At 44.1% G+C, this 23,594-nt stretch overlaps 1 protein-coding gene and 2 long non-coding RNA genes across 4 annotated transcripts in view; 1 reads left to right on the top strand and 2 right to left on the bottom strand.

The window, feature by feature from the left end:
- The window catches only part of LOC116542114, an 18,507-nt gene extending 7,495 nt beyond the window's left edge, over positions 1 to 11,012 (bottom strand). Inside the window, exons 1-2 of the long non-coding RNA XR_004265072.1 lie at positions 11,002 to 11,012; positions 9,423 to 9,425 (exon numbers count right to left, since the gene is read on the bottom strand). This is a non-coding gene — a long non-coding RNA (uncharacterized LOC116542114). The remainder of the gene's footprint in view (positions 1 to 9,422; positions 9,426 to 11,001) is intronic.
- Positions 8,783 to 22,869, top strand: MSMB (microseminoprotein beta). Of its 2 annotated transcripts, XM_032266868.1 has the most exons (4): positions 8,788 to 8,885; positions 16,273 to 16,378; positions 17,529 to 17,634; positions 22,624 to 22,869. In XM_032266868.1, the coding sequence occupies exons 1-4, from the start codon at positions 8,883 to 8,885 to the stop codon at positions 22,751 to 22,753; spliced, it is 345 nt and encodes a 114-aa protein (XP_032122759.1). In that variant the 5' UTR covers positions 8,788 to 8,882; the 3' UTR covers positions 22,754 to 22,869. The 2 variants fall into 2 exon arrangements, with proteins under 2 accessions (XP_032122760.1, XP_032122759.1); XM_032266869.1 differs by lacking the exon at positions 17,529 to 17,634 and having other exon boundaries at positions 8,783 to 8,885.
- The window catches only part of LOC116542112, a 15,443-nt gene continuing 3,633 nt past the window's right edge, over positions 11,785 to 23,594 (bottom strand). Inside the window, exons 2-3 of the long non-coding RNA XR_004265070.1 lie at positions 20,356 to 20,357; positions 11,785 to 12,295 (exon numbers count right to left, since the gene is read on the bottom strand). This is a non-coding gene — a long non-coding RNA (uncharacterized LOC116542112). The remainder of the gene's footprint in view (positions 12,296 to 20,355; positions 20,358 to 23,594) is intronic.

The raw sequence follows: 23,594 nt of genomic DNA, 5'->3' as shown, positions 1-23,594 counted from the left end.
ACATTCTTCCTTCTAAGTATAGCGAGGAAGGCCTGGTTTACAGGGTACTTTATATTCACTCTTTCCCAACTGTCAATTCCCTGAAACTTCACAACAGCCCTGAGAGGTAAGCAGGCTGGTCCCACTATTTCCGTACGTCCAATGATGACCTGACATCTGCCTGCTCTCATTCTTCATCTGTCCTTTGTCCTGCTTCTGAGACTGTGGTGACTTCCCTCTGACAGTGTATGGGACTCTGCACTTAGTAGCAAATCATTTGAGTTCCTCAATCTCAGTCCTTTGTCTAAAATCAGAGCACAGGATCCTTTTAGGGCCACTTTGGCCCCGAGATGCTATGATTACAACAGTTTCTGTTTAACAGATATAATATGGTTTGGTACAGTGAAATGTTTTAAAGGCTTATTGTAAAATTGTGGCAAAAACAAAAGCTACACATAAAAGCATAACATAAACAGATACACATAATGATTTTTCTGTAGCACTTGTGTCCCATGGAAGGCAGCAATCTATGTTCATTTGATTAAAAGACCAGCCATTTATCAATTTAGAAAAGACGACTCCTGTGGGGCATGGAAATGTGTATTTTCTGAACATAAGATAAGTTTGGGTTAAGACTAAAAGGAAGGATTTGCTGTGCCATCAGAAGATAGTCAATGACAGGCCAGGTGTGGTGGCTCACACCTGTAATCCCAATACTTTAGGAGGCCAAGGCGGGTGAATTACCTGAGGTCAGAAGTTCGAGACCAGCCTTGCCAACATGGCAAAATCCCATCTCTACTAAAAATACAAAAATTAGCTGGACGTGGTGGCGCATGCCGGTAATTCAAGCTACTTAGGAGGCTGAAGAAGAATCTCTTGAACCTGGGAGGTGGAAGTTGCACTAGGGGAGATCGTACCACTGCACTCCAGCCTGCACAACAGGAGAAACACTACATCTCACAAAATAATAATAATAAGAATTAAAATGTAAAAAAGAAGATAGTTAATGACAAAGACTGTTTGTCAGACAAATGCATGAAACAAAACTTCTGCACATGCCAATATTTGACCCATCTTTTCTCAAAGGCCCATCTGTGATCACAAGACAGAAACTACAGGGAGTGAGGTTGGAGATCATCAGGAGAAAAGGTACCTCTCCAGCAGATATGATGTGATGTCAGGAGGTGTCATAAAATGTGAAGTTGAACCTACATCTGAGAAGGAATGAGCAAGTACAGTCTCCATGCAATGAGAACAACCAACTATACAAGTGTCCTAAAAAAAGACACTAGAGAAAATCATCTCCAAATATGCTGGGTTTACTTGGGAGTAGAAATCAGAATGATAATCTGGAATACAGGAAAGGACAAGCCACCAGTGCATTCGGAGAGGGAAAGGTAAAGGAGAGCATTTATTGGCAAAGGAGCAATTTACATAAACGGCTTAGAAACAGAGTTCATTGGTTCTAAAGATTCAAAGTTAGAGAGCTGTCAGTGCACCGGTGGAGATGCACTTACTGAGCAAGTGTTCACCTGAGACCATCTTATCTAAAGTACAGGAGTTGTAAAGAATGCCTAGTGATAAGCTGTATCAAAGCAGGAGAGATAGGAAATGTTTCTAGGGGCTTATTGGAAACAGTTCTTATCACAGACTTGTAAGCATGAGCTTCCTCTCCCTTGGGGCTTCCTGGCCCTATTTTGTCTGGGTTTGATGAAAGTTGATTTCATCCTGGTTCACAGGAAGTAGTGTCTCCCCCCTCCCCTCCTTCCTAGAATCACTAGCTGTTTAACACAGGATGGTTAGGGTGTCTCTAGGGAAGTGTGACCTCGTGTCTGTGGCTTGTGTGAAGGCAGATGGCATGTTACAGAGATGATAGAACTGAGCAGTGCATTGCTAAGGTTTCCAGAATAGACGAGGCCTTGGTCATCAAACTCTCAGGGGAGAGGGATGCAGAACACTGCTGTAGCTTGGCGGTAGCAGCCATTATCAAACATGACAATGATGGAGTTCGGAACAGGCCACCCCAAAATATGCCACTTTGGCATAAGGATTATTGTGAGCTAAAGGTATTAAAAAGAAAAAAAGAGGAAGAAAGAATAGTGCTTTGACTGTCCCCCTTTTATTTTTGAAAACAGGAGATAAAACCCCCATATGCAAGATGTCCTCTTTATACTGGAAGGAAGCTCACATTGTCATCATCAGGAATGGGAAGTTGAAGCCCAGAGAAATCTGTGCAAACAAACATTGTTAAGCTAACCCTTATCTTCCTAATTAGTTCTGTACTCAATTAACTACCTAGTCCAAGCCCTTTTGATTGTCCTTGTCACATTTTCCCAATTTATTACTCTTTCTCCCCTTTTTAAACATTTTATTTATTATTATTATTTTTTACATTTTTTTTGTCTTCCTCCCCCACCCCCTTTTTTTAGAGACAGGGTCTTGCTCTGTTATCCAGGCTGGGGTGCAGTGGTACCATCACAGCCAGTGGCACCATCATAGCTCACTGCAGCCTCAACCTCCTGGGCTCAAGTGATCATCCTACCTCAGCCTCCTGAGGCACATGCCACAGGGCCTGCTAATTTTAAAAATTTTTAGTAGAGACTAGGTCTCACTGTAAGAGTTAAAGAAAGAGGAAAGAAACATGCAAAGTGGCTCAACAGTCGAAGACAGGTTTATTTTGGAGAATAACCCTGAAGGGCGCCCTGAGACACCAGTAGTAACTTCAGTGGAGGAAGAGGCTGGGCACAGAGTGCACAGTCCTGGGCATGGTGAGAGCGCAGGCTCCTGGACCTACATTCAGAGCAGAGGACTGGGCTGATGGGCAGGACACGGAGAGGAAGCTTTGCATCCTGTGGGGGACAAACCAATGTGCATGTGGTTGTTCTGGACAGGCAGGTAGCTATATTGAGACCCAGGGACTGGTCCACACAACCCACAAAGTCTTGTCAAGAAACCTACTAAATAAAAAGCTTATTAACAATCAGCCTTATAACTGAGGTTATTAAAGTTCTATAAAACACATCTCAGTCTCTGTTTCTTGGAAAGTAATCTATTACATCCTGCTAGCTAACTGACAGAACTAAGCAGGGAGAATAAAGGTAATTGTATTTTATGTTTTGCACACAAACGCAGAATTTGTATAACCACATGACTTCATAGTTTTGATCTCAGAAAAGAAGGAATTTCTCCTTTGTTTCTTGCAGTTAATGTAAGAATACTTTAAATCTTTAAGCATCTGAAGTGTTAGAGATAGAGATGGTCTAGTAAAGATGTAGTAGTAATGTTTTATCCATTTAGCATGTGTTTTTTTTATCGTATGTACTCAAAGGTCACTTATTCATGTCAGTGATATTACAGCTAAAAATATCATTCATTAGCAAAAGGAAAAGTGGTCTCAACCTAACATCGGAAGTGTTTCTTATTATTTTATTTTGAGTTGAATATTGGACTCTAACACTTATCCACATACAAAACAGTGTCATGAAGCTTCTTCATAACTGCATTATAGAGAAATATAGTATGTCATTAAGTACTTTGTAAAAATTTGACATTCAACTGTAGTATCCATATGTTGGCTAAATTTCCTTATGAGCCCCATGATGGAAAGACTTAAAGATGAATTTGAGAAAAATTGCAAGAAATTAGATTATCAGGTTCTGTTACATTGTTACATGTATCTTGCTTAAACTTCTGTTTATTAATTTATATCCACCCAATTACATAAAGCAAATTTGGAGGAAACAAAAAACAAAACAAACAAACAAAAAAACAGCCTTGCATAACAGCTCTTGCCACTCATTCCTGAGGCATTTAATGGTTCTACAACCCCTTCAACCCATGTGCCTTAACTTAAATCCCACTGCAGGCCTCCTGGTGGGTGTCCTCATTGTTCTCATCCTACACAGCAGCAGCACAGCTGCAGCTTCCATTTATAGAGCACCTTTGGGGTCAGGAATTGTGTGAAGCACTTTTTGGTCATTCATTTATTCACTCAATGAGTATTTGTTAGACTGGACTATGGTGCTGGCACTTCTCTGTGAGTCAAGAATGAAGACATGGACAAAATAGACCAGTCCCTGTCCTAAAGGAGCTGCTATTCTAGTCAGGGCAGGCAGAGAATAGACAAGTCCACAGGGAACTGTGTCTTACGTGAGGCCATGGTCAGTACCTGGTAGAATAATAAATCAAGGAGGGAGGGGAAGAGAGGAGTGTGAGGGTGGGTGTGGTGAGGTCGCCCAGGGAAGGACCTCCTGAGAGGGTGGCATTGGAGTAGAGATCTGGAGGAACCAAGGGGGTGAGCTGTGCAGATCCTTGGGGAGAAGTCCATCCACAAAGAGGAAACAGCATGGGCAAGACTCGGAGTCAGGGCCAGCAAGGAGGCCACGGCAGCTGGAATGGAGTGCTAGGAAGAAAATCCAAGATGCACAACAGCGTGTAACATATTACAGATTGTGTTCTGAAAAGCACACGCACACACATGTGTATGTAGAGCCCATCGCTAGGGAGACGATAAGTGTTCAAGGAATCAGTAACTGCCATGAGCTCCAGAGAGAGGAACTGAGCTACAGACAGGTGGAAGAGAGCCTTTTGCTTTTCTTTTTAATTTTTAAATTTTGTGGACACATAGTAGGTGTATCTATTTACAGAATACACAAGATGTTTTGACACCGGCATGCAATGAGTAACAGCCACGTCAGCAGGATGTGGCATCCAGCCTCTCAAGCATGTATCCTTTGTGTTACAAACAGTCCAATTATACTATTTAGTTATTTTAAAATGTACCATTATTATTGACTATAGTCACCCTGTTGTGCCAGCAAATACTAGGCTTTCTTCATTCTATTATTTTTCACTCATTAACCATCCCAACTTTCCCCAACCCACCCCCCCAACTCCCCTTCCCAGTCTCTGGTCACCATCCTTCTACTCTGTATATCCATGAGCTCCATTTTTTTGATTTTTAGATCCCACAAATAAGTGAGAGCATGTGGTGTTTGTCTTTCTGTGTCAGTTTATTACACTTTACATGATGTCCTCTAGTTCCATCCATGTTACTGGAAACAGCAGGATCTCATTCTTTTCTATGGCTTAATAGTACTCCATTGTGTACATGTATCACATTTTCTTTATCTATTTGGCTGCTGACCAGGCTTTTGCTTTTTAAAATAAACACATGTACATGTTTTTATCATGTACATACGTTACTGTTTTTTGTGATTTTCTTTTGAGACAGAGTCTTGCTCTGTTGCTCAGGCTGGAGTGCTATGGCAGGATCTCGGTTCACTGCAACTTCTGCCTCCTGGATTGAAGCAATTTTCCTGCTTCAGCCTCCTGAATAGCTGGAATTACTGGCATGCACCATTAGGCCTGGCAAATTTTTGTATTTTAGGTGGAGATGGCATTTCACCACGTTGGCCAGGCTGGTCTTGAACTCCTCATCTCAAGTGATCCACTTGCCTTGACTTTGCAAAACTGCTGGGATTACAGGAGTGAGCCACTGTACCTGGCTCCATTACTTGTTTAAGAGCAAAATGTTTTCAAATCTAATGAACCTTGAAAAGAAACCTGAAGAACTTTCTAGCTATTAACCACTATAAACAAAAGCAAAAACCATGTAATAAATACTTGATAGTCTAAATTAAAGTTTAAAATCTCTATATGTCAAAACATATTATTTGAAAGAGAAAAATGCAAATGAGGAAAATTTCTCATTCCTTATTTGTAACTGCAGAATTGGTGTGCTGACTACGAAAAAAATCAGGGAAATATTTTAACATGTGCGACACTTGAATGTTAATATCTTTAATATATTAGGAGCCTTAACTAACCCAGAGGAAAAATATAAACACCCTAAACAGAAAAATAGTTAAAGGACATGAGTGAACAGGTACTCACAAAAGAAGAAAAACAATTGCTCAATACATATACAAAAAATGTCTAGTCTTGCCAATTAGCAAAGAAAAATGAATTATCACAAGTTTTCCTACCTATCAGAATAACAGGTGATAATTTGAGAAAATTATAATGTTCTATTACCCAAAAATTCTACCTCTATGAACTTAATGAAATTAGTATAAGTGTGGGAAATTTTTATCGGAAGTACCTGGATTTCAACAGTGTTCCAAGTTACATGTAAACAAGGTCAGATGCAATTTGTGTGTTCAACAAGAGGGACCAGACCAAATCAGTGATGGCCCAAATCATTCCATGGAATAAAATGTAGCCATTAAAATAATAATCGGTCTGGGCATGGTGGCTTATACCTGTAATCCTGACACTTTGGGAGGTGGAGGCAGGAGGATCACTTGAGTCCAGGAGTTCAAGACCAGCCTGGGCAACATAGCAAGACCCTGTCTCTATAAAAAATGTAAAAATTAGCAGGGTGTGGTGGTGGGCACCTGTAGACCACCTACTTGGGAGACTTAGGTGGGAGGATTGCTTGAGTCTAGGAATTGGAGGTTACAGTGAGCTATGATGGTGCCACTGCACCCCAGCCTGGGCAGCAGAGCAGGACTTGGTCTTTCGAAAAAATTAAAATAAATGAAAAGAAAAAGAAATAATTAAAGAAAAAGAAGCTGGTTCCATCTGTAAGGATGGGAGTTGAGGTAGGATCAAGACCGAAAACAGATCAGGCTGGTTCAGTCAGCTCTGGCTGTCACACCCGGGAAGCGCTGCTCATTTCAGTTTTGCCTTCTTTCCTGTGGGCTGCTGGCCACACCTGTCCTCAGCATCCCTTTCTCAAGCCCTGGGAGCAGGAGATTTCAGCAATGGTATGGGTTGGTCATGCCAGGATATTTTTTACTTGGGAATAGCTGAGATAACCCAGTGAATCCTGTTCTGGGCAGCTGTTCTGGCCAGGCACCCTGCTGGTCACTGGGAGGGACACTGACAGGAATAGGTCACAGTCACCGTCTTGGTCACAGAGTTCTTATTGCAAACAATAGAACTTGCTCTAGATGGTTTGAGCTGGAAAGAGATTGATTAGAGAATTCAAGCGTCTACTAAAGGCCAGAGGCACTGGCTTTGTTGGCACAAGGTCAGGTAGAGCACTGAAACCACACTGCTGCACGGCTCCAGCATGACCACCCTGCTACCAGTCACAGTCACGGCCCCCATGCGCTGACACTGCACAGGGGACTCAGAAACCCTTGCCCTGAGAGCCAGAACCCTCCACACCATCATTCCCAGGGAGATTCTGTGGGATTCCAGTGTCCTTGACCCCTCTCTGAAGAGGCCTTGCTGAGATGAGAGTGTTTGCGGAGCTGAGGTTCGTGCCTGTGCCCTGCAGGCAAGGAGGTGAGGGCAGCAAGTCCTAGCCACTCCCAAAGTAAGAACTTTCCACTTCACACTGAGGGAAGTTCTTCACACTTGCAGTTTTAAAGAAACCAAGGGGCTACAGTGCATGACGAATGTGCCCCGATTTCCGGGAACTTAGAGTCGATGCACACTTCAGTCTCATGCAGGTGAAGGCAGAAGTGTGTGGCCCCCTTGGTGAGTGGGGAGGCAGCCAGACAGCACCACAGCTCTTCAAGGAGCAGGAGAGTGACCCCAAGCTGTGTTACGGGTGGTGGGGCTGATTTTAGGGAGGGTAGAGGAGGGTGCTAGAAAGGGTCACTGTGGCCAGCTCAAAGCTTCAAGGACCCCTGGTTACGAACGTGAACTCTCTCTCATCTGTGGGAAGTCAGGGTTAAATTTCTGGACTGTAGCAAGCTGTGGTGGGGAGTGGGGGGACTTTTTGGGATAAAATTGTGCTATGAGCTCAACTGCATCCCCCCAAAATTCATAGGTTTAAGCCCTAAGCCCCAATATCCCAGAATGTGACTGTAATGGAGACAGGGCCTTTAAAGAGGGGACTTAAGTAAAATGAGATCGTTGGAGTGGACGCTAACCCAATACAGCTAGTGTCCTTGTAAGAAGAGGGAATTCAGACACACAGAGACACCAGGGATGCGTGCCATGTACGAGGCAGCAAGAGCCTGGCCTTCTGCAAACCAAGGAGAGAGGCCTCAGAGGAAAACGAGCTGCCCCAACGGCCTGACCTCACATTTCTAGTCTCCAGAACTGTGAGCAATTATGTTTCTTTAGTCAAAGCCACCAGTTGCGGTGTTCTGTTGTGGTGGCCAGAGCAAACGGATAAAGTAGTGGGTCCCTCCGGCACTATCGGAGGTTCTGCTTGTTGCTGTTCCCCAAGGCCGTCCTGGCCATGACGAGGGCAGGTGCGGCTGTTTGGGAGGAGACCGCCGTGGAATGAAGAGAAGGAAGGCTTGCTTGATGCAGCAGGGAGTAGACTACGGATTCTAGGAGGGCTCTGCAAAGGTCCAGTGATTGAGCTTCTCGGGGAAGCCTGAGCTGTATGTAGGTCTTGCTCTCCTGTGCCCTGCAGGATGGCTTGACCCCTTTCTGTTCTCATGCCAGACCCTAAGGGCAGTGTCAACTGGGCCACAGATGCAGGCCTGGTGGGCCTGGTGTGCCTGGTGGGCTGTTCTTATGCCCATCTTCACCTCCTGGCTGTTGTGACTGGCACCCGTGAGGCTCTGTTTCTTTGTGTGTGAAATTAAATAAGGACATGTCATACATCACATGCTAGCAATCCACCAGCACATAGCGAAGGCTCAGCAAAGAGGAGTTCTCTTTTCCTCTGCTTTTTTAGGTCAGGAGCAAATTCAGATCAGGGTGGAGACAAAGTAAACATATAACTCGGGTGGAGATCTGATTGATTAGTAACTCATAAATCATCTGAAACCATACTTTCCTGTTGATAGTCAACCTCTGTAAACACACAATGTGTTCCCACCTTGTTATCATTCCCAATGATGTCAAATGCGTGGTTGCCCTCTCCAGTATAAAAGATTTATGCGACTTTCCCTAGATGCACCTGCCTGTAAGAAGTCCTGCTCGTCACGATGGTAGGTAACTGGTTTTATATATAAAGGTCAGAAAAGCAAAAAAGAATGTGTAGTCCTTATTTAATATGCTGTGATGTGTGCTTCTACTGCACAGCATTGAATGGTAAGTGTGACCTATTTAGGAATCTTTTGTTATTACCTGCAATCCAATGTTCATAGTATGAGAGTCTGGAGCTTGGGAAATTTTTAATGAATTTAGCACTAGTTCTGTTCTCTAAGATCTAAGTTGTTTTTCCTTCCAGTAATTCTGTGGTTTGATTAGGTTTCATAGATGTCTCTAATTCTTGGGTTCTATGTGAGTAATTTGTGAAATTAAAAGTAATTTCAAAGCTACATGACTGCATCATATTTGAGATGAAGGAACTGAGACTGGGGAGGGGAAGAATGTGCCATTGGGGTCTCACTGCAAGCCTGTGAATGAGCTGAGACAGGAACCCAGGCATCCCTCTCTCCCTGCCAGGGGCTCCCAAACTTGTCTGTGCAGTGGAGCCCCCTGGGGAAGTCTGAAGAGCACTGACACCTGGCTCCCACCCCAACACTCTGATTTAATTGGGCTGCAGTGGGAACAGGACATCAATTTTAAAAGCTACCCAGGAGATTTTAATGCTCACTCAAGTTTGAGAATAGTTTCCCTAGGCCCTTTTCACTGTATCTTGTGTTAAGGAAGAATCTTTGGTTTTGGGGGCTTTATTTGTTTGTTTGTTTTTGAGAACAGGGTCTCACTCTGTCACCCAGGCTGGAGTGCAGTGGTGCGGTCAGGATTCACTGAAGGCTCAACCTTCCTGCGCTCAGGTGATCCTCCCACCTCAGCTTCCTGAGTAGCTGGGACCACAGGCCAGCAACCACGCCCGGCTAATTTTTGTATTTTTTGTAGAGACAGGATTTTACTATGCTGCCCACGCTGGTCTTGAACTCCCGGGCTCAAGCAATCTGCCCAGCTCAGTCTCCCAAAGTGCTGGGATTACAGGTGTGAACCACTGTGCCTGGCTAAGAAAGAATTTTTCTTCAAAATTTATAAAAACCTATGCAGGGTTTTCTTGCATCTTAAACTTGATCTTTCTGAAAACGTTCTTTACTAACACCAGGGAAAGAGCTGGGCTGCTCTCAGGGCTGCAAGGGAGATGAGGCAAGAAGCAGCCAGCCAAGTGTGAGGAACCAGGGAGCGGGTCCTCAAGAGCGGACCCTGGGCCTCCTCTGCGTCAGGCCGGAAGACAAACATGCTCTCAGAAACTGTCCTGAGGCAGAACTGGGGATGGTAAAACAACAGTGAGGTTCGGGGTTCTCCCCATCTCCACTGGACTGGCTCCTCCCGCCCATCCTCCATGCAGCTTCACAGGAACTTGGCAAGCTGCACAGCTGGCAATACCCCTGCCTGCCCGCGATCCTGAGGATTCCCAAGTCTTTAGTAATTTAAAAGCTTTATTTTTAATTTTACTTTTTCTTTTTTTTCTTATTTTTTTTGTTTACACCATTTTGCAGAGATATATATATATATATATATACACACATACATATTTTTAGTAGAGATGAGTTCTTGCTATGTTGCCTAGGCTGGTCTCTAACTCCTGGGCCCAAGTGAACCTCCCCACTCGACCTCCCGAAGTCCTGGGATTACAGGCATGAGCCGTTTATGTCTGGCCAGACCCCTAACTCTTGATCATGCGGTAAGACCCTTCCAGGAGCGGTAATTTACCTAAAGAGATATAGCTTCTAAGGGCACTGCCAGTCTGCTTCACCTCAAGGCTGACCATGAAGCTGCACCATCTAGAAAACCCTAGCCCATGCTGGCATGGTGGTGTACTCTCCTGTGTCTGCACACATCAGGGGCTCATGGTTACTAAATGCAGGAAAGGAAGATAGGAATGGAGAGAAGGCTGGTGGCAGAATAGAAGACAAGAATGAAAAGGAGCTTTAGAGCGTCTCTACTCAGGGGTGGGCCTCAGACCAGCAGCGTGGGCATCACCTGGGAGCCTCCATGTAAGTCTGTAGACCTACTGAAGCAGAATCTGCATGTTATTGAATAAGCTCTCTGGTCGGGCGTGGTGGCTCATGCCCATAACCCCAGCACTTTGGGAGGCCAAGGCGGGCAGATCACTTGAGGTCAGGAATTTGAGACCAGCCTGGCCAACATAATGAAACTCCATCTCTACTAAAAATACAAAAATTAGGCAGGCATTGTGGTACACACCGGTAATCTCAGGTATTCAGGAGGCTGAGGCAGGGGAATCACTTGAACCCGGGAGGCAGAGGTTACAGTGAGCCGAGATTGTGCCACTGCACTCTAGGCTGGGTGACAGAACAAGACTCCATCACAAAAAAAAAAAAAAAAAAAAAAAAAAACCCGCCCAGGAATTTATATGCACATTAAAGCAGCACTGGGTTGAGCATTGTTCCTGGGTTCTCACATAGGTAAAGAAACGGAGGCACTGGCTGTTTCTTTCTTCAAGGAGCCTGAGATTGTGTGTTTCCTATTAACTCCCTGGGTAACTCTAATGCTTACCCAAGGGGGAGAACCCCTCTTTTTACAGGGGAGGAAAACTGAGCTTCAGAGAGAGAGAGAGAAAGAGAGTCAGTGTCAGGCTATTTCTGAGATACTGTCAAGTGGGAAATCTCTTAATGAAATAATTTTCTCTCTGCTGTCACCATGTTTGGACTCCATCCCCAGTTGTTCAATCTCGTGCCTTTGCTCTAGAGCTGCAGGAGATTTGGGGATTTTGCACATGTCACTTGTCCTGCACTGCAGCCCTGCTTGTCTCTGTTGACTCTCCGGCTTTGTGACTGAGTGAAACAAGATCTCCAAGATTCCAGTGATCCTCAGTACCCCTGGAGCCCTCTTTCTGTATGAAGAGAGTGAAAAAAGTATCTACAAACCTTTTTTTTTTTTTTTTTGGGAAAAAATGTTTATGTTTCCACAATGATTTTGAGCTGAAGGTTACGCAAAAGAAGAATGAAACAGAATAAGTGCCACTCCAAGTCCTGGCTTGAACTGAATATATCGAGGTTTGACTTGTTTTTACAGAATTTCTTACTTTCTTTCTTTCTGGCTATAAACTCCATACATTTTATTGTAGAAAATTTAGAAAATAAGAGGAAAATTCCAAAGAAGAAAATGGTCATAATCCTATCATTCAAAGATGACTTGTTATTTGGTATAAAACCTTCAGTGTGTCCTGAGCGTCTCTCTCCACATCATGGGAATCACGCATTTCATAGCCTGCTTCACTATGTAATGACACGTGATCATTTGCTCAGGTGACTTCACCTTCTACCTTGCTGGCTCACCAGGTGTTTTTCTGAGTCACTGTTCTCCACCAGCTCTGTTCTTGGGCATTTGGTTTCTTTCCACTTTTTCCACTGCAGTGAGCATCCTTGTGGAGGAGTCCATCTCTGTGCCATTTTTAGGATCACATCTTGGAGATGAAAAGGTGAAATCAAATGCTGTAAATGGTTTTAGGAATGTGGATATATAGTAGCATATTGTTCTCCATAACAGTTGTTCAAAGTATGTCATTCTTGTGCATATCACCTCACATAGATGCCTCTGTTTCTCTCTGGGTTTTATAAATTCAAGATATTCTTGACATTTCATTATGTTTCTATTTGATCTACATATTTATATTTCTTTTGTTATCAGTAAATTGAAGTTTTTCATGTGTTTATTAATCATTTCTCTCTCTCTCTCTCTGTGTGTGTGTGTGTGAGAGAGAGAGAGAGAGAGAGAGAAATGCCACTTTATTTCTCTTGCCAGTTTTCTGTTTAAGATGTTTTTCAGCTGTGTGCTGTAGTCACACTGGAATCCCAGCACTTTGGGAGGCCGAGTCGAGTGGATCACCTGAGGTGGGGAGTTCGACACCAGCCTGAACAGCACAGAGAAACCCTGTCTCTACTAGAAATACTAAATTAGCTGGGCATGGTGGTGCATGCCTGTAATCACAGCTACTCGGGAAGCTGAGGCAGGAGAATCGTTTGAACCCAGGAAGCAGAGGTTGTGGTGACCCGAGATGATGCCATTGCACTCCAGACTGGGCAACAAGAGCTAAACTCTGTCTCAGAAAAAAAAAAAAAAAAAAGGTGTTTTTAGGGCCGGGCATGGTGGCTCACACCTGTAATCCCAGCACTTTGCGAAACCAAGGTGGGAGGATCACGAGGTCAGGTTATTGAGACCGTCTTGGCTAACACAGTGAAAACATGTCTGTTCTAAAAATACAAAACAATAGCGGGGTATGGTGGCACACAGCTGTAGTCCCAGCTACTCAGGAGGCTGAGGCAGGAGAATCACTTGAACCTGGGAGGTGGAGGTTGCAGTGAGCCGAGATCGCACCACTGTACTCCAGTCTTGGTGACAGAGCAAGACTCACTCTCAAAAACAAAAAAAGGTGTTTTTCTTCTCCCATTGGTATATAGTGATATCGTTCTGCAAATTTGATAATCTTTCTAATTTCAATTATGTTCTTATATTTATATTCTGAAATCTTTTTCTTTTATGCTTAGAATAAGTATTCATGTATATATGCTGTGATTATTTTATGATCTCATTGTAAAAATTTAACCCTTGAAACCTTGTAGAATTTATTTCACTAATGGTGACTCAAGTAGGAAATTAACTTTGTTTCTTCCCCAAATAGTTCACCACTTGTTCTAATATCATTTATTGAATAATTGCTCTCTACAGATCTCAAAGACCATGTTTATTTTATAATAGGCTTCTACCTATATTTATACTTTCTGGTTTTCTTATTTTTCTTTTTCACCTTATCCAACTACGTTTGGAACTTTCTGGGTTTTCTATTTTGATGTTTGTGTTTGTCTTTTTTACTGTTAAAGACAGGGTTTCACTCTGTCACTCAGGCTGGAGTACAGTGGGGCTGTCATGGCTCAGTGCAGCCTCAAACTCCCTGGGCTCCAGCGATTATCCCACCTCAACCTCCCAAGTAGCTGGGATTACAGGGGCACACCACCACACCCACCTAATTTTTGTAATTTTTTTTTTTTTACACAGTGTTTTGCTCTTGTTGCCCAGGCTGGAGTGCAATGGCAAAATCTCCACTCACCACAATCTCTGCCTTCTGGGTTCAAGCCATTCTCCTGCCTCAGCCTCCTGAGTAGCTGGGATTACAGGCATGTGCCACCATGCCTGGCTAATATTGTTTTTAGCAGAGACAAGATTTGTCCATGTTGGTCAGGCTGGTCTCAAACTCCCAATCTCAGGTGATCTGTCCCCCTTGGCCTCCCAAAGTGTTGGGATTACAGGTGTGAGCCACCACACCATGCCTTAATTTTTGTATTTTTGGTAGCAATGGGGTTTGACCATGTTGCCCAGGCTCATCTTGAACTCTTGAGCTCAAGTGATCTGCCTGCCTCAGCCTCTCAAATTGCTGGAATTATAGGAGTGAGCCATTGTGCCCTCCCTATCTTTCTATGCTTTTTATTTTTTTGAGACGGAGTTTCACTCTTGTTGCCCAGGCTGGGGTTCAATGGCATGATCTCGGCTCATCACAACCTCTACCTCCCGGGATCAAGCGATTCTCCTGCCTCAGTCTCCCGAGTAGCTGGGATTACAGGCATGCGCCACCATGCCTCCCTAGTTTTGTATTTTTGGAAGAGACAGGGTTTTTCCATGTTGGTTAGGCTGATCTCAAACTCAGGATTTCACTCTGTCACTCAGGCTGGAGTACAGTGGGGCTGTCATGGCTCAATGCAGCCTCAACCTCCCTGGGCTCCAGTGATTCTCCCACCTCAACCTCCCAAGTAGCTGGGATTACAGGGGCACACCGCCACACCAATCTAATTTTTGTAATTTTATTTTCTGACACAGTGTGTCAGGTAATCCACCCACCTCAGCCTCCCAAAGTGCTGGGATGACAGGCATGAGCCACCGCACCTGGCCTTTCTATTCTTATATGAGTCACATACTACTTCAAGTAGCATCACTTCATAATTAATTTTAGAAATCTTACAGAATAAATGCTTTCATTCCCATTGTCAAAAGACAAAAATACAACATATTTAGTTTAAAGATCTTATTTTTATTTATTTATTTTTTTGAGACAGAGTCTTACTCTGTCGCCCAAGCTGGAGTGCCGGGGCACAATCTTGGCTCACTACAACCTCTGCCACCGAGGCTCAAGTGATTCTCCCACCTCAGCCTCCCGAGTAGCTGGGATTACAGGTGCATGCCACCATGGCTGATTAATTTTTTTGTATTTTAGTAGAGAACAGGTTTCACTATGTTGCTAAGGGTGGTTTCCAACTCCTGAGCTGAGGCAATCCACCCGCCTCGGCCCCCCAAAGTGCTAGGATTACAGGCATGGGCCACCACGCCTGGCCCTTGATTGACTTTTACTTGTGAGTCTAGAATCTGGCAACACCTCATTCCATAAAATAGATGGAGTGTTCTAAAGAGCTCACCAGAGAGGTTTGCCTTTATAGACAGAATAGAGCCAGAGAAAGCAGAAACATAGAACAGAAACTGAATTGGTCTTTTCCAGGTGACGTTGCTTATAAAAGTTAAAGCAGAAGGGACTTTCTTATCATGTCAGCTAAAACTGGCCTGTTGGGCATTTGGCTGTTACCTCTCAGTCTCTCCTGATTTCTTAGAAGGTTGGATAAGCAACTTAGTTCTGGCTTAGTAGCAGAGAACTTCACCATGGGCAACTGCGTTTTGGTTTTGTCTATTCGGCCTAGTGCAGGAGCTCAGTCCAAACCAATGGCCTCCTATATATTTCATTGAACACCATCTTCCCTTTCAAGAGTTCCCAGAAATTACCATATTAAGGTTTGTTTATTTCGCTCATCTCAAAAAGATGACAAGGTCAACTAGATACTTTTCCTTGTTCTACAATTTCAGCCTAGATTAACTGGTTTGTTCATGGAGCCATCAAAGATGCCTTTATGATCTGGGAAATGAACTTCCTAGCCTCACCCTCTGTGTTCACAGCGTGGCCTCAACCTATTTTTCCAGTCATATCTCCAACTAATCCAGTTAACTACAATAAGCCTTCAACTATATATGTTTGTTGCTTCTCTTCTCTATCTTTGTTAACGTTTCATTCTTTTCATGAAACTCCTCATTCTGTCCTTTAACTCTTACATATTCTGCAAAGAGGCTAAAGATTGCCTTATCTATAAAGGTCTCCTGAACTTCCTCTGCAATGAAACAGCCCACATATCATTACTGCCCTATGCCTGTTGACTCCTGTTTGCCTCTTTCTATAGTTCATGCTAGTGACTTGTGTGGGTCTTATTCCCTCGCTAAGTCACCTGTGGTTAGGAGCTCCACCTCATAACCTCTACCAGAGCCCAGCAGAGGTCCTGGTACACAGCACTCAGTAAGGGATTATCCTCTGAATTAATTCATTCTTCATCCTGACCTTTTTTCACATTACAGAACGTTCTCCTGGGAAGACTTGTGATCCTTGCAACCTTTGTGACTTTATGCAATGCATCATGCTATTTAATACCCAATAAGATAGTTCCAGGAGAGTCAACCAAGGGTAAGTCTTGGCTTTTCAATGTTTGTTATGTTATTGCAGCCTGGTAGGTGGACCTGTCTGCAGATGAAAACCTTTGCATTATTTTTTGTGTTGTTGTTGTTGTTTGTTTGAGACAGTCTTACCCTGTCTCCCGGGCTGGAGTGCAGTGGTGAGATCTTGGCTCACTGCAACCTCCTCCTACCGGGTTCCGGTGATTCTCCCACCTCAGCCTCTCAAGTAGCTGGGACTGCAGGTGCCCACCACCATGCCCAGCTAATTTTTGTGTTTTTGGTTAAGACAGGTCTTCACCATGTTGGCCAGGCTGGTTTCGAACTCCTGACCTCAGGTGATCTGCTCGCCTTGGTCTCCCAAAGTTTTTGGATTACAGGCATGAGCCACTGTACCTGGCCACACTTGGGGAGCCTTGTAAGAATACAGTGGCCTGGGCCCTGCACCCAGAGATAGATTTCATTGTTCTAGGGTAGGGCTGAGACATAGGTGGTTTTCAAGTACCCAAGATGTTTCACATGTGCACCCAGGGTTGAAAACCACGGATGCGGCGGGGCGCGGTGGCTCACGCCTGTAATCCCAGCACTTTGGGAGGCCGAGGCGGGTGGATCACGAGGTCAAGAGATCAAGACCATCCTGGTCAACATGGTGAAACTCCGTCTCTACTAAAACTACAAAAAATTAGCTGGGCATGGTGGCACGTGCCTATAATCCCAGCTACTCAGGAGGCTGAGGCAGGAGAATTGCCTGAACCCAGGAGGCGGAGGTTGCGGGGAGCCGAGATCACGCCATTCCACTCCAGTCTCAAAAAAAAAAAAAAGAAAACACAGCAGGAAAAACCTTGGTCCCAAGGACCCCTAGGCTCATATGGCTAACTCATTCAAGAAAAGGGCCTTATTTATTTTTTTTTTTGAAATACCTGTTCTGATATAAAACTCAGAAAGATGTAAGCTTTCTGTAAGAAAACGTTACCAGTAGCATGAACTGAACAGTACTGGAATTAGCCATGGGTGAATCCAAGAGCACCATTCTTCAATATTTTTAAAAACAATGAGCTTCTCTCTCTCTGGGAGGGGTGTAGATAGTAGGGGCTGGACTCAGTGTCCTAATAGACCTTATTGTCACTGTATGACTTGCACTGATGATGTGTGTATTGTTTTAGAATGCACGGATCTCAAAGGAAACAAACACCCGTTAAACTCAAGCTGGCAGACTGAGAACTGTGATGCATGTGATTGCCTCGAAAAAGAAATATCGTGTTGTTCCCTGTAAGTCTCAAGTCAATGCTGGCCAAGAGGGGGACATAGAACAGCTTCTCCCTCTTGCAAAATTCCATCCTTCAGGCGTTTGGTTTTTGTTTTAGTTCTTTACAGACTTTAGAGGGTAGTTTTAGATTCACAGCAAAACTGAGCAGAGGCACAGAAATTTCCCATATGCCTCCCACCCTCACACATGCATGACCTCCCCCGATATCAACATCACCCACCACCATCGGCATATTTGTTATGACTGATGAATCTACATTACACATCTTTATCACCGCAGTCTACAGTTTATGTTAGGGCTCACTCTTGATGTTGTGGTAGTGGAGGGTTTGTGCTCAGTCCTATTTCTTCCTTTTTAAAAAATTGTGGTAAAATATACACAACATAAAATGTACCATGTTAACAGTTTTAAATGTACACTTTAGGAGCATTAAGTACTCTCGCATTGTTGTGGCATCACCACCATCCACCTCCAGAACTTGCTCACCCTGTGGAACTGAAGCTCTGTACCCATTAAGCAGTCTCGCTCCATTCCCCTCCCAGCCCCTGGCAACCACCATTTTACTTTCTGTCTCTATGATTTTGACTACTCTATGTCCCTCATATAAGTGGAATCATACAGTAATTGCTTTTTGGGGACTGGCTCATTCACTTAGCATAATGTCCTCACGGTTCATCTGTTTTGTAGAATGTGTCAGAATTTCCTTCCTGTTCAAGGCTGATTCATGTTCTGCTACATGGAGAGACCACATTTGGCATCTCCATTCATCTGTTGATGAACACTGGTTGTTTTCCACTTCAGTCTCATTTCTGTTGTTTTTGAAATTTGATTAGTAGCTTTATTCCAGATAGGCTCCCGAAGACAGGAGAGAGTATCCAATGGTCTGACGCTATTCTAGAGATTGGCCTGGTCATCCTTTCAGCCTTGGCCTTGTAGATTTGCAAAAATAGCAGTGACTCTGAGCATAGGCAGTGGATTAGATGTGAGGGGTAAGGGAGGATCTTGCACTGTAAAACTTATGCTGCTTCACTGCTCAAGTTTACCTCACATCAGGTAAAAGGCTATGCAGATGTTTTCTGCTGGGTTGCTATGGATTCCAGATGTCTAGTACTTGAGCAGACAGAACACAGAGTACCCTTACTGTGGTCCTAATTTACCTGTTTCCTCAGCAGCTATGTCCATACCAGCCAACTAACTCCCAACCCCTCAAGTCCATCTAACCTCTTCATGTAGTCTTGGCTTGTAGTGTTTTGCGGAAACAGGAGTGGATCTATGGCAGAAGCACTGGCATCAAGGGGCATTTCCCAAGCTTGTCTGATCACAGACTCACCTGGGAAGCTTGATGAAATACAGATTCCTGGGCTCTATCCCAGAAGTGACTGATCAGAATCTGTAGGGGAGGGGCCAAGGAATCTCCATTTTAACAGGTGCCTTTAGAGTCTTATGAGGACACCATGAGTAGAGAAGCAAGCACTTGACTTAGATCAGAACACCTGAGTCCTACTGAACTTGAGGTGTCTGGAGAGTTCCAACTACATTTATTGAGCAAGACCCATGCTAGGTGCCTAACAGAACAAGAGGAATATTGGACTGGGAGTTGGCTGGCTGCTCAGAGCAGACTCCCAGGCATCGCATTGGCCGGGTCACTGAGTATTACAGCTGAGCCTTGATTTTGTGGCTCCAGAGATTTAACATTGTCTTTATAGCAAGTGTTGATGTCACTATGGTAGAGTGTGATTGTATCCCAGACAAGTGAAGGAATGGTGACTGGTCCCTCCCTAATATAGGAACACAGCTCCCTGGTGGCTAAAGCATCCATGTCTCCCAGATTTGGCATCCCTGACCTCTTCTAGGATTTTCCACTGTAGGCTTGGATTCTTGTGGACCTGGTGTGGAAAAGAGCCAGGCTGTTCCTTGCAGGGAAGAGGAAAGAACCTCAATATTGGAGTCAGAGTAACTTGCGTCTGAATCTCCATTCCCTTGTATACTAGCTGTGTGACCCTGAGTACGTTTCTGAATGTCTCTGAGCCTCTATTTCCTCACAGTATAATCAGGGATGATCAGGTGGCTATGAGAATTAAATGAGATTGTGCATATACATTGTTTAACCCAACAAACACTTAAAGCCTTCTCAGTGCCAATTCTGTGTCCTGTGAGCCTGGGGCAGTAACCGACACCTGGTCAGGTTTCAGGGTGCCCTTTCCTTTCTCCTGCCATATTGCCTGTTCCATTTAGCACACTGCTCCACACGGGGGAAAAGAAGGCAATTCCTTCTTCCCTGGAATTGCCTCACTTTCTACCAAGTTTGTTTTCCTCATGAACTTTTTTCTCCTCTGTGGAAAAATACAGACTTTGATTAAGCTTTTTCTGGAAGAAGTTTTTGGACCCACTGCACCCTCTATGGGACACTGCCCAGATCTCAAGGTGCTCGGTGGCAGTGGAGCCTGAGGCTGGGGGCCCAGGCAGAGGCTCCTCAGCAGGGCGTGGGAGATGTCCTGGCTTTCATGGATAGCTGAATACCTGATGTTGACTGTTTCTCCTCCCACTCTCTCTCTGCTGCTTCACCTGCAGAGCTAAGTCTGGTTTGAATTGAAATAAGCATCCTGTAATATGTCCTTTTCCTTACGAACTTGTACTTGCCCACAGGCAGCAGAGATTCACCATTTCACTTCCTACCACGAACTAAAAGAGTTCTATTTGTTTGGCCAGGCACGGTGGCTCACGCCTGTAATCCCAACACTTTGGGAGGCTGAGGCAGGCAGATCACCAGAGGTCAGGAGTTTGAGACTTGCCTGACCAACATTGAGAAACCCCGTCTCTACTGAAAATACAAAATTAGCCGGGCATAGTAGCGCATGCCTGTAATCCCAGCTACTCAGGAGACTGAGGGAGGAGAATCACTTGAACCCAGGAGGCAGAGGTTGTAGTGAGCCAAGATTGCGCCATTGCATTCCAGCATGGGCAACAAGAGTGAACCTCTGTCTCAAAAAAACAAAAAAAAATTGTATCTCTTAAGAAACACCACCACTTTATTTTTAACTTTTTTTTTTAATTGTGGTAAAATGTATATTACATAAAATGTGCCAATTTAACCATTTTAAAACATACAATTCAGTGTGGCATTAAATACACTCACAGAATGGTGTTTATGCAACTATAAACACTATTTCCAAAACTTTTTAATGACTCCAACCTGAAGCTATATCAAGTAAACAATAACTCAGATTCCCCCTCCCCCAAAACCCCTGGTAACCTGAAATCTACTTTCTATCTCGATGAATTTGCCTAGTCTAGGTATTTCATATAAATAGAATCACATCGTGTTTGTTTTTTTGTGTCTGGCCTATTTCACTTAGCATGTTGTCAAGATTCATATATGTTGTAGGAAGTTATCAGTACTTGCTTCCTGTTTCTGCCGGAATAATATTCCATGGCATGGCTAGACCACATTTTGCTTATCCATTTATTTGTTGATGAACACTTGAGTTGCTTCCACCTGTTGGCTAAAGTAAGTAATGTTGTTCTGAACATTGTCAATATACAAACATTGGCATATAACGTTTGAGTCTCTGCTTTGAATTCTTTTGGGATATGCCTAGGAGTAGCTTGCTGGGTCATACGGTAATTTTTTGTTGAACTTATGGAGGATCTGCCAAGCTGTTTTCCACAGCAGCTGCACCATTTTACATTCCTACCAGCCAACAATCACCTTTAAACATGCAAGGTTGTAAATGATATTTTCCCCAATTTTCTAAGTAAAACATATGAATTATTGGAAAGTATAGGAGAAAACAGAAAAACCTACTTATAATCCTGACTGCTTAAAGGTAATAACTATTATTCTATCATATTTTCTTATTTATTTGTATTAAAAAATTGAGACAGGGTCTCACTATGTTGCCCAGGCTGGTCTCAAACCCCTGGGCTCAGGCTGTCCTCTCACCTCAGCCTCCTGAGTAGCTGGGATTACATGTATGTGCCACCATGCCTGGGCTTCTATCATAATTTCTTTATGTCTCTTTCCTACATTTATTTTCTTGCACATAGTGAATATTAAATTTTATATCACAATTTTGTGTGACTTTTTTCACATAATATTCTAGCATTGGGCTGGGCATGGTGGCTCATGCCTGTAATCCCAACACTTTGGGAGATCAAAGGGGGTGGATCATTTGAGGTCAGGAGTTCAAAACCAGGTTGGTCAATATGGTGAGACCCCACGTCTACTAAAAATATAAAAATTACCCGGGTGTAGTGATGCATGCCTGCAATCCCAGCTACTGAGGAGGCTGAAGCAGGAGCATCGCTTAAACCTGGGAAACAGAGGCTGCAGTGAGCTGAGATCGCGCCACTGCTGTCCAGCCTGGGTGACAGAGTGAAGCTGCATTTCAAAAAATTTAAAAAATAAACAAATAATTAAAAATAAATATTCGAGCATTAGTACCATCTCGTCTCGTCAGAACTCTTCAAAATATTTGTATGAACTACAGCTCAATTAGAGGTGATCTCTGATTTTTATCAGCTTCTCCCAGGGCTCCTTGACACTGGTCTGGAATAGCTCTTTGCTCCGGTTAGTTGAGAGAGCTCCTTTGCCAACAGGCCTCCAAGCCAGGGCTGGGCCAACTGTTCCCTTTCCACATTCTAGCAACAATATACTGGCCACTTCCTGAAGAGGGAGGGTGGGCGGAGCCAGCCTGGAACAAGCTGCCTAGCTCCAGAGCAGCCAGACTTTCCCCTGCCTGTCAGCACCTACCGCTGACCTGTGCCTACAGGATGGAATGTAGGGGTGGGCTGTGTGACTCTATGGTACAGACCGGTCCATATTCTTGGAGGCCACACTCTGGGGCTGCCAGCCAAGGGGTGCCCTTAAGTTGGTGAAGGCACCCCAGCCAGCTGGAGCATGGGTGGCTTCCTGAACAGAGCTAGCACTGGGGAGGGGGTTCTGGGGGTCCTTTCTCTCCCAACAGGCTCTGGTTTTGTCTCAATGACAGTATTGCTATACCTGTGGGATATGACAAAGACAACTGCCAGAAAATCTTCAAGCAAGAGGACTGCAAGTATATTGTGGTGGAGAAGAAGGACCCAAATAACACCTGTGATGTCACCGAATGGATATCGTAATGTGCTTCTAGTAGGCACAGGGCTCCCAGGCCAGGCCTCATTCTCCACTGGCCTGTAATAGTCTATGATGGTGTAGCCTTGCCTATCAGTAAAAGATTTTTGAGCAAACACTTGAACATGTGTGTACTTTTAATTTATAACTTATGTATACATTGATTTAATACACATTATAAAGTATACAAAACATTTAAGAGGGAGACAAAAATACATACAAAGGGCCGGGCACAGTGGCTCATGCCTATGATCCCAGCACTTTGGGAGGTTGAGGTGGGTGGATCACTTGAGGTCAGGAGTTTGATACTAGCCTGGCCAATATGTTGAAACCCTGTCTTCACAAAAATTCAAAATTAGCCAGGCATGGTGGCAGGCACCTGCAGTCTCAGCTACTCCTGAGGCTGAGGCAGGAGAATCACTTGAACCTGGGAGGTGGAACTTGCAGTGAATTAAGATCACACTACTGGCCGGACGCTGTGGTCACACCTGTAGTCCCAGCACTGTGGGAGGCCAAAGTAGGCAGATCATCTGAGGTCGGGAGTTTGAGAGCAGCCTGAACAGCAGGGAGAAACCCCGTCTCTACTAAAATATACAAAAATTAGGCTGGTGTGGTGGTGCATGCCTGTGATCCCAGCTACTTGGGAGGCTGAGGCAGGAGAAGTGCTTAAACCCGGAAGACGGAAGCTGCGGTGAGCTGAGATCACACCATTGCACTCCAGCTTGGGCAACAAGAGTGAAACTCTGTCTCAAAAAAAAAAAAAAAAAAAAAAAAAAAAAAAAAAAAAAAAAACACAACCCCGAAAACCCAGCCTGGAGACAGAATAAGGAGGACCCAAACAAAAAAAAA

Source organism: Sapajus apella, unplaced genomic scaffold, assembly GCF_009761245.1.
Source record: "Sapajus apella isolate SASKATOON/1434 unplaced genomic scaffold, GSC_monkey_1.0 scaffold161, whole genome shotgun sequence".
Taxonomy (NCBI): domain Eukaryota; kingdom Metazoa; phylum Chordata; class Mammalia; order Primates; family Cebidae; genus Sapajus; species Sapajus apella.
The sequence above is the reverse complement of the archived record's forward strand: the minus strand, read 5'-3'. Positions and strand labels throughout refer to the sequence as shown.